The sequence below is a fragment of the Diaphorina citri genome, unplaced genomic scaffold (genome assembly GCF_000475195.1).
Source record: "Diaphorina citri unplaced genomic scaffold, Diaci psyllid genome assembly version 1.1 scaffold4339, whole genome shotgun sequence".
Taxonomy (NCBI): Eukaryota; Metazoa; Arthropoda; class Insecta; order Hemiptera; family Psyllidae; genus Diaphorina; species Diaphorina citri.
In genome coordinates this window covers 925-11,500 of record NW_007381738.1, presented here as the reverse complement: position 1 = coordinate 11,500, position 10,576 = coordinate 925, and the positions used below count along the sequence as shown (strand labels likewise).

At 41.3% G+C, this 10,576-nt stretch overlaps 1 protein-coding gene across 1 annotated transcript in view; it reads left to right on the top strand.

Moving 5' to 3' along the window:
• Positions 1–4,791, top strand: part of LOC103520974 — an 11,900-nt gene extending 7,109 nt beyond the window's left edge. The window contains exons 2-3 of the mRNA XM_008486075.3: positions 3,081–3,385; positions 4,202–4,791. Of these exons, the coding sequence (XP_008484297.1) occupies positions 3,081–3,385; positions 4,202–4,328 (432 nt within the window). The 3' untranslated portion in view covers positions 4,329–4,791. The remainder of the gene's footprint in view (positions 1–3,080; positions 3,386–4,201) is intronic.
• Positions 4,792–10,576: the final 5,785 nt, after the last annotated feature.

Sequence of the window (10,576 nt, the reverse complement as noted above, 5' to 3'; positions counted from 1 at the left end):
AAAAAATAAAAAAAAAAAAAAAAAAAAATGTAAAAAAGATGCAATAATACATCCTAATTAAGTACCTAACCTCCGTGGTCGAGTGGGTCTCATACTAGGCTTACACACCGAAAGTCTAGGGTTCAATATTGTATATTGTAAAGAGTAGAACTAAGTTGTGGCGAACCTTATTTTTAATCAAAAAGTTAGAAACTTTGGTTCGCTGGCCTCATTCCTACATACATATTTCTTAATTTTGTTTCAGCCGTTTGTGAACCTCCATGTCAGCATGGAGGTATCTGCAGTTCACCTAATCATTGCTCTTGTCCTGTGGGAACTTCAGGACCAAACTGTGAAACATGTGAGTCATAAACTCATCACACTTAACACCAGAATCTCAGATCTAGTCTTGTCTTGTTATTCTTATTGCCCCGAAAGCGAAGTAGTAGAACGCCAGTCATTCCGAGAACCTTATCTATTTAGCTAACTAGGCTGACAGCGAAAAAGGAGTGATCGAGTGACATTAGAGCCCATTTTCTATTTTCGAACTTACTTACAGTACAGACCTATATTATTGAGTACCTATGTGTACCTTTGACATAATGTGTATCTACTCAAAAGCGTCTCCCAGACAGCCGGAACGTGTGTGGCCGAAAAATCTGGAGACCTAGGTCTGTCAGACCGTCTGAGAGATCTGGGCCTGAAGCTTTTTCTGCCACACACATTCCGGCGCGCGGCGGTCTGACAGACCGTGGTCTGTCGGACGGTCTGATGGGTGGCGGGAATTAAATATTTTCCTCTGTTCCAGTGAACTGTACTTCAGAGAGCTGCAATAATGAATCCTGCAGTTCAGCGAACGCCAGTTCAGTGCAGTGTCCAACACTCACCTGTACTCCCCCATGTCAGAATGGCGGGACATGTGCTTCCAATAATGTGTGCTTGTGCAATCATATCACCACGGGGGATCGGTGTGAAACCAAGTAAGGCCCTCTCCAAAATGTAGACTAGAATATATTTTGTGTATCCTGTCCAAATAGGACTATTATAAGAACGAGATCCATTCACTCATTCACATTTCACAGTTCACATTTCACATTTCATAGTTCACACACTGATCGCTCTATCTCGATAACCACAACACCTAGAAAGCTGAAATTTGGTAGGGATATTCCTTTTATGGTCTAGGTGTGCAATAAGAAAGAATTTTGGGAAAATCTAAACCGATCCTGAGATATGATCAATTTTTGATCGCTAAAATCTCCATAAGAAATACACAGAGTGCAGAGACTGCGGGAGAGAAATGTTCCGCTCTCGACCAACATTTTGAGTTTCGTTTGTGTTTCTAGTTTGACAACCTATGCAGCTAATAGGGAGCGCGCAGCCCGACCGTATTTTTTATTATTTTCTACAAGTTCGGCCATGCCTTTTCTACAAGTTTGGCCATGCCTCGGGATGAACTAGCCGGGATTCCGGAGCGAAGCGACGAAATTCAGCTAGTTATTCATATTTTAAGTAGGAATGGCCCTTTTTTTCCTGGGTTTCCGCCACACCTCACCGTCAAACACCTAGATAGGTCTGTGAGACGGTCTCATTGTGAGTGTGATGTTCTAAGAACGGCTAAAGTACCTACATATCAGTCACAGGAGGTAGGTACAGTCAAAATGGTCTCGGTTATCCCTGTGGTAACGCCATCCTGCATTCTGCTTGAAAGAAGAGGATCATTTTTTATTCATTTGGTCTCAAAACTCTCAAAAAGTTTTTATTTTATTCTTAGATGTGACTTTGCCGAAAAATAAAGAACTCATCCCTAAAGAGATCTTATCTGAAAAATCTGGTGTGAATATCACACGACTTTCCTCATCCTATTGAATGGTGCTTATTTGAGTGTTCTTTTACCCTAACTTTTACAATATCTCTAACCGTTTTGTCGCTATAGCGCCGCCAAAAAACGGTCGAAATCTGTCCAAAAGCGGTCAAAATACCGCCAAGCGCAGCAACCATCTCAACCAAATGTTTTGAGTCAAAGACGGTCGAAATCTGTCCAAAAGCGGTCAAAATACCGCCAAGCGCAGCAACCATCTCAACCAAAAGTTTCGTGTCGCATCCTTGTCACATTTGGGTCGAAATCTGTCCACAAAATACCGACCATCTCAACCAAACGTTTTGAGTTGCATCCTTGTCACATTTGTGAACTACATACCAAATTTCAAGTCTCTAGCTTATACCGTTCCTGAGATTTTGTAAATTACACCGAAAACCGCCAAAAAACGGTAAAATGCCACCAACCGTTGCACCGGTATTAACCAAAAGTTTCGTGTCGCATCCTTGTCACATTTGACAGCTACATACCAAATTTCAACTCTCTAGCTCTTACCGTTTTCGAGATATTTTGTGTGTCGCATTCTTGTCACATTTGAAAGATACATACCAAATTTCAAGTCTCTAGCTCTTACCGTTCTCGAGATATTTTGTTTACAGACAGGAGACACGGACCAATTGCTGAATTTGGATTTTGGTTCTAGGGACCTCAAAACGTGTTTTGACATTAAAAACTGACCATCGAAAAATTGACCCGATTACATTACTTTCCTTCCTATAAGATAAGGAAAGTAAAAAGGAACAAACAAAAAGAAATGTGATAATTTCGAACTGGAATGTAAAAAGAGAATTCTTGAAGGTCATTTCCAAACTAGATTGTATTCTAACAGACCGCTATATTATGTAAAGAATAGAGGGAATGTCTAATGTCTATTCCACTTACAGGCTCCTTTCCCCCCCACCACAAACTCATTGTTATCCCGTGCTATAAAAACCTAACTTTATCACATCCTCTCTTCACTTTCAAGTCAGTGTTTGCTCCGGTCATATCGCCGACAACTAGTGCTAAGCCGATAACCAGTACAAAAGCGACCACTAGCGCAATGAAATCCATCATCCTCGTCTCCCTTCTGGCCCTGCTCTCCAGCGCCACCTGCGACGAAAACTCCACTCTGCCCGAACCGGTAATCCAATACGGGGCTACCCGCATCATTGAGGTACTTACCGTCATTGACACGGACCAGTTGAAAGAAGTGTACGAAAAGCTGCCCCGCAGTAAAAACCCGGACCTGCCTACCCACATCGGCCGAGAGTACGCGTTCATGATCACGACCAAGAGTAACGTCAACTCCGGACAGGCGACTGCGGATCTGAATATCAAGGCGATCGTCGGTGATACTATTAAGTGGAGTGGTACTTCGGAATCCAACAATATTGATCACTCCATTATTATTTACGACGTGAAACACTCCTCCCCATTGGTAGGCCAAATCGCGAGAGATCTCTACACGAGTAGCATCGTCTATCCGAAGGAAAGCGACATTAAGGTCACAGCTACTTCGGAATACAAGGCGTTTAAGATTACAGGTAAGAAAAGAAAAACCTTTGAAGCCTTTCATATTAATCAAGAAAAGAATTCCATTAACTTTAAAACCGATTTAGGGAACACTGTTTGCATACAGGTAAGTGTACCATTTATTCGACCACCTAAAAAACGTACCATTTATTGGCCCACCTGCCCACATTTATTTTTCTAATTTTTGTTTTTATGACTACAATTTTTGAATAGAACTGGTTCGATAGCAGCCTTTAAGCCCTTTCTTTTGATGAAATTGGATCTTGAAAAAGTTCGTCCAGTTCAGACTTATGTGGCGTATGGTACAGGTGGGCCAATAAATGGTACGTTTTTTAGGTGGGGCGAATAATGGTACACTACTATATGAATTTATATAAACCGCATACCTAGTCTCATCATTTCCATCACCTCCAGCGCTTGCAGAGTATTTTTTCGCACCTCTGCACCCTATTTTTGCACCTCTCTCGCGTAATTTTTGGTCTGATGAGATGAGATCTGAAGTATTCTCGAAAGCTCACCAAATTATTAATCTGTTGATGAGTCGAATCATCTTTTTTTTTAAAGAGTTTGACAGAGGGAACTGTAAGTGCTATGGTCCTTATCGTCCCGAAATCCGAAGAGAGAAGCGAAGACAAGATAGGAGCAAAGCACAGACGTTCCGAGAACGAACATTATCGCATCAGGATAAAATCCGCCCCGGGCGGGGATCGGGCTAGAGCACCTGCGACTAGCACTTACAGTACAGAACGCACTAAACCAACCCAAGCTAACTAAGGCTGGCAGTCGAATCACTTCCATTGTCTTCATTATTCATTTTTAATTACAGGTTAATATTAGAGCGAAAGGAACCGTCTCCTATCTGGTGAGGTTTGCCATGTTTGAGTACTCGCGGGCTTCGGGCAAGTATGAGCTGTTTGGGTACTTCACTTGGGATCCGACCATCACTGTGGTTTAAGAACGCCGGGAATGCCGTGGTCTAAGAACGCCTGGAATACGCCGAACCAAGGAATACCTGTTATTGGAACAATTACAGTCGAAGCTGGATAAACAAGACTTGTGTAAGCAAGAAAAAGAAATAAAACCGTTTCAATCTGTCACTAGGTATTTCTGGATTGATGAATATTGATCTTTGTCACAAAATTATATTCAATCCATCCCTCATTTACTGTTTAATTTTCTTTTTGTGTTCTAGGTATTATACTTACGCTTAATAATATTGTTATAGCTACTTAAATTATCTTTTTTTTAGCTAAATCCCCCTTTTTAATTGTTCATTATGATTCTTTCCTTTGTATTTTTAGCTAAATTTTCTTTTAGGGTGAGCTACCCATTTATATCTACCTCCCCTACCTAGTTTGTTTGACCATAATATTTTGTAAACCTTATTTTGTAGAAGAAATGAATAAACTGTAATAAAATTTAGTAGATCTTATTAGAAAAGCAAAATCATATTGTTTTTGATCTGATTCTGTAGTCTTTTTTTCTTATGCTAGCCAATCAGGCTCAGACTCTCAGACCCAGGTCAATCAGACCGTCTGAGATATACTGCGGTCTCGAGCTTTTTTCGCCACATACGTTCCGATGATCTGACAGACCGTCTGAATTTGTATGGCTGGCATGAGTAGCGGAAAAATCTTGAAACCTAGATCTCGCAGACGGTCTGACGTCTGTCACTTGAGTGACTGTCCTTGCACCTGTTAGATCAAAAGCTGAGGGTTCGATCCCCGCTCAAGGCGGATTTTATCCTCAACAGATAAAGTTCGCTCTTGGAACGGCTGGCTTTCTCTTATCCCGTCTTTCCTTCGAGACGATAAGGCCTTTTTTTAAGAAGAAGAAGAAAGAAGAAGAAGAAGAAGAAGAAGAAGAAGAAGAAGAAGAAGAAGAAGAAGAAGAAGAAGAAGAAGAAGAAGAAAAAAAACGAGAATGTTGAAGTCGGAAATTGAGACCAACACGGTGTTTTTGAGATTTTGACTGACTCTTAATAGAGAAGAACACTCAGTTTCATGAGATTCGGATATAGACCATCCGTAGATGTCCTACACCTGAGCGCGAGCGCCCTTAAAGTAGAATCCATGGCTTTCATCATGGGACTTACTCTGCCCTGCGTGCTGTCGCACGATCTTTTTCTACCGCATAGCTTGTTTATGGTGCCAGCATAGCTGTTTTAAGAGCCAAAGTAGGTATTAATTTTTGAACAAAGTGGGCAGTACCTATGTTGGCAGAAAAGACAGGAAATTGGAGGACTAGAGTACATCCGATGCCCATGAAAGAGATAAAATGAGCTTTTGACGTAAGAAAATAACTGCCTGCAAGGTTTTTATTTTAGTATTATTATTTTTTATTACTATTTTTTTTATGATGATTATTATTATTATTATTATTATTTTTATCATCATCATCACTGATAGAGGGTAAGAGCCATTTTGAGACGAAAACATACACCTGATTAAGGGGTTAAATTCAAATTTTGTACGAACGCCGTGTAACTATTTGATTATGCAATGTGCTAAGCACAAAACATTAGTGGAGATATCAGATTTTCTTTCCCTTTCTATATTTTACCGTATCAAATGAAAGAAATTTTTTATCTCAAAAGCTCATTTTTTTTAATAAACAATTTTACTGAGGGTTTTATAAATCGTTAGTTAGATTTATACAGAAGTAAAGCTCCAAGTTTATAATTTACTCTTATTTACAACTATATATATATAGATGTAGATCTGTCCTAGGACAGGTTTCAACACGACGTTCTCCACTTTTCTCGATCTTGGGCGTCCTCCTTCATTTGTTCAAACGTTCTTCCATTCAGCACATCTCTCAGCATTCCAAACCTTTTGTTTTTGTCTGATACTCCGATCTGCAGGCACATTTTATTCCAACTGGCGAATTATGTAGGTACATACTTTAAAATGAAAATGAGCTTATATACTGGATGATTAAAAAGAACTTTAATGTATAAAAACTCATATGTGTAGGTAGGTACGTATGATCAACCATGTTGCCAGCTCTTCATAAAAACTGATATCAGGACAAACTGTATATTTTAATTTATAATACACTAGTAATACGACAAAAGCTTGTACGCATCCTATACGAGGCACATATGTACATATTTTTCATGGAAAAAAAAAAGTTGTTAAATCTTCTTGTTTATCTGTGGGAAAATTTCTGATTGAATTTTTCAAATTTCGCTTTTTTTTTTGTATCTGAGAGAGCAAACAAAAAAAGGGCAAATTCTAAATACATGGAATTTTTTTCTGTATTTGTGCTTGTGGGGTTTAGCGATCTGTTTTAAGCTCCATGTGAAAATGATCGGAGGGGAACATATGATCCAGAGATAGCTTCGGGCTTATTGGTGTATGTCTGTATGTATTCTGAACAATGGAAGTGCGGCTCGTGAATGCTGAATGAGAGGAAAATGAATTTGCGTATAAGACGAGGCGATCGCATTCGTTTCATAATTTTTTGGTGCTACCATTTCAACAAATTAGAGGTTCTAATGTCTAATCGAGTATTTGCCAGCCTAGTTAGTTTGGTTGGTAGTGCGTCTGCCTTGTAAGCGCTAGGCCGTGGGTTCGATTCCCGCCCGTCCCAGTCTACAAAGTGAGGGGATAATGTTCGTTCTCGGAACGGCTGGCTTTCTCCTATCCTGTCTTCCTTCTCTCTTCGATTTCGGGACGATAAGACCATAGCAGTTACAGTTCCCTCTGTCAAACCTCTTTAAAAAAAAAAGTGAGTTTGAACTCTGTTCAAGTTTAACCCTCGGATTAAGCAATCAAATCAGCCAAACAGATGGCTTAGTCCAAGAGTTTATTAAAACGGAGTTTAAAATCACTTTGTGAACCCGGCCATAAGCATTTTCTATTAATATTAATTAAGCGATTTCATCACATGTTTTGTATCTGCGATTTCAGGTTCTTTTTGATACGTCCTTTTCGCTCAGCACAGCAGCGTAGTGGTTATTACACTCGCCTCGAATGCTGAAGACCCGGGTTCAACTCCCGGTGGGTTTGGAAATTTTCGCATAATATATTGAGATCCGGGTTCGACCCTCGGGTGTGGACAAAATTTTACGATTTGGGCTCTGTGAGGGCACTCAGCCTCGTTGGGGCAATTGAGATGTAAGCGAAATCCACCAGTGGTATTACAAACCGCTTTTGGAATTTGAAACATTAAGCTGTGTCCACACAAGGTCGACGACCGTCGATTGATTCCTTTTTTTGTTGTGGCCAGTTGTATAATTCGTATTTGCTGAGTGCTGTAAAAAAGAAAAAAAAATCAAGTCCCAAATGAAGTCTCCCATCCTGCTCGTCATTCTGGCACTGACCACCTTCACGGCCGTCACCTTCGGTGCGGTCGATGACCAATCGCCGTCCATTTCCCAACCCCTGCACGGGTCGACCATCATCATCCAAATCTCGACGGTCATCGACACCGACCTCCTTCGCGACGACTACGCGTCCAAACCGCGCAGTCGAAACCCGGACACACCAACGCCCATCAGCAACAAATACATCTACATGATAACGACTCGGAGTAACGTGGTCTCCGGGCAAGCGACAGCGGAGTTACATGTCAAAGCCATCGTTGGCGATACCATTAAATGGGTAGGCGCCAACGAAGCCAACACGGGCCATCTGATAGTCCTCTACGACCTTCGCCACAGCTCGGAACAGATCGGGCAAATTACGAAGGATATCCTCACGAAGGACCTCGTCTACCCGATGGGAAACGATATAAGGGAGACCAACACGACGAGGTACAATATATTCACGACGGCGGCCAATGTGAGGTCCAAGGGTGAAGTGAGCTACAAGTTGAGTTTTGTCATGTTTGAATATTCGAGGGACGCGGGGCGCTATGAGCCGTGGGGGTATTTCACGTGGGACCCGAAGATTACGATCGTTTAGACACCCGAATTCACACGAATGGACTGCCGCCTGAAGGCCCATTTCGGCCCATTTCCATTTGTCGTGATTTTCATCCGATTTTTTTTTTTCGAATGTCCTGGTCACCCGTCTGTATACCAACCACGAGCAAACTTTGCTTAGCTTCAGTGATCTATTGTAAACTGGTACATTTAAATCGCCGCTCCGCTCACTATTTCATATATAAAACCGACTTTAACATACATACATATTAGTAATGCCGCTACTGGTCGCAGCTCTTCTAAAGTAGGTACCTAGTTACTCAATAGTCCTCATGTGGATGAGTGCACCGCAAATTCTCAGAGGATGGAGCAGAAAGAACTCCGTCTCTCCCGGGAATCGAACCCAGGACCTCCAGAATGCAAGCCACTCGACCATGGTGATTACTTTGACAATCGGCCGTACGAACCGAAGGGATTTAGCTCGGCCCGCTTTTCGCTTACACGAAAACGGGAAAATTCCCAACTAGAAAATAAATTTCCTTTTGAAAAATCACGATGTTCCGATTTACTGTCGGAGCAAACACTGATTGGAAAATGGAACTGATAGTGATTTTTTATCTGGAAAAGCTTTTTATAGGTTTTCGCTGCCTAGTGGAGCTAACAGTTAGAAAGGTGGGAACTAGAAAATAAATTTCCTTTTGAAAAATCACGATGTTTCGATATACTGTCGGAGCAAACACTGAATGGAAAATGGAACTGATAGTGATTTTTTATCTGGAAAAGCTTTTTATAGGTTTTCGCTGCCTAGTGGAGCTAACAGTTAGAAAGGTGGCAACTAGAAAATAAATTTCTTTTTGAAAAATCACGATGTTTCGATATACAGTCGGAGCAAACACTGAATGGAAAATGGAACTGATAGTGATTTTTTTTATCTGGAAAAGCTTTTTATAGGTTTTCGCTGCCTAGTGGAGCTAACAGTTAGAAAGGTGGGGGAAGGCTAGACTAATCTCTAGAACGGTCAGGTGGAAAATGCTAGTGGTCAAAGGTCGAAAATGGAAATGAATTCTCAAGATTTCCTTTATTTCATTGCATCCCGATAGTTCAGGCAGATGGAACCAAAAAGGTACCTATCCTCCCAAAATTTCCTATAGGTGTAAACAAAAAAGTGTCCATTTTCCATTGATTCAATCTTTGATCTGTTATTCACTTCTAAAGTAAAAGAACACACACACATTATCTTTTTTTCTTGGTATATTTCACGTTTGTCATTTTGCTTTTCCAATAATTGGAAATTATTGTTATTAATCTCGTTTTGTTTATATTGTTGAATAAAGGTAATATTATTACCATTACCATTTCCACACTGTTGAGAATTGAGAGTTTTGAGTCAAATTAGTTAGAGGTTAGAGAATGATTCTTCCTTTTGTTTTTCTTCATGTTGCTTTTCCGTTGCGAAGGTGTGCCAATAGGCTTCTGTATACCTATGTAGGTACCTATTAACTGCTATCTCTCTGTCTTTGTATATTCACTTTTTTTTGTGCTCTGTATAAAAGCTGAGGCTTTTAGTGCCGGGTTTCACCCTCCTTTCGGTAACAAGCTACCCGCCTCCTCACACCTCACACAGCCTGAGTGTGGCCGGAAAAGCCAGCAGTACACGATTGTCCCGACCAGCAGTACACGATTGCCCCGACCAGCAGTACACGATTGCCCCGACCAGCAGTACACGATTGTCCCGACCAGCAGTACACGATTGTCCCGACCAGCAGTACACGATTGCCCCGACCAGCAGTACACGATTGCCCCGACCAGCAGTACACGATTGCCCCGACCAGCAGTACACGATTGCCCCGACCAGCAGTACACGATTGTCCCGACCAGCAGTACACGATTGTCCCGACCAGCAGTACACAATTGCCCAGACGGTCACCCGTCTGTATACCAACCACGAGCATACTTTGCTTAGCTTCAGTGATCTATTGTAAACTGGTACATTTAAATCGCCGCTCCGCTCACTGTTTCATCTATAAATCCGACTTTAACATACATATTAGTAATGCCGCTACTGGTCGCTGCTCTTCTAAAGTACCTAGAGACTCAATAGTCCTCATGTGGATGAGTGCACCGCAAATTCTCAGAGTATGGAGCAGAAAGAACTCCGTCTCTCCCGGGAATCGAACTCAGGACCTCCAGAATGCAAGCCACTCGACCATGGTGATTACTTTGACAGCATTAATTAAGCAGAAACGGACCATCCATAACTGTGTGGCTTTCTGTGCATGGGAAACAATAGGCTGGCTGTGCCCTTGATTATTTTAAAATAAAATGCTTGTGTT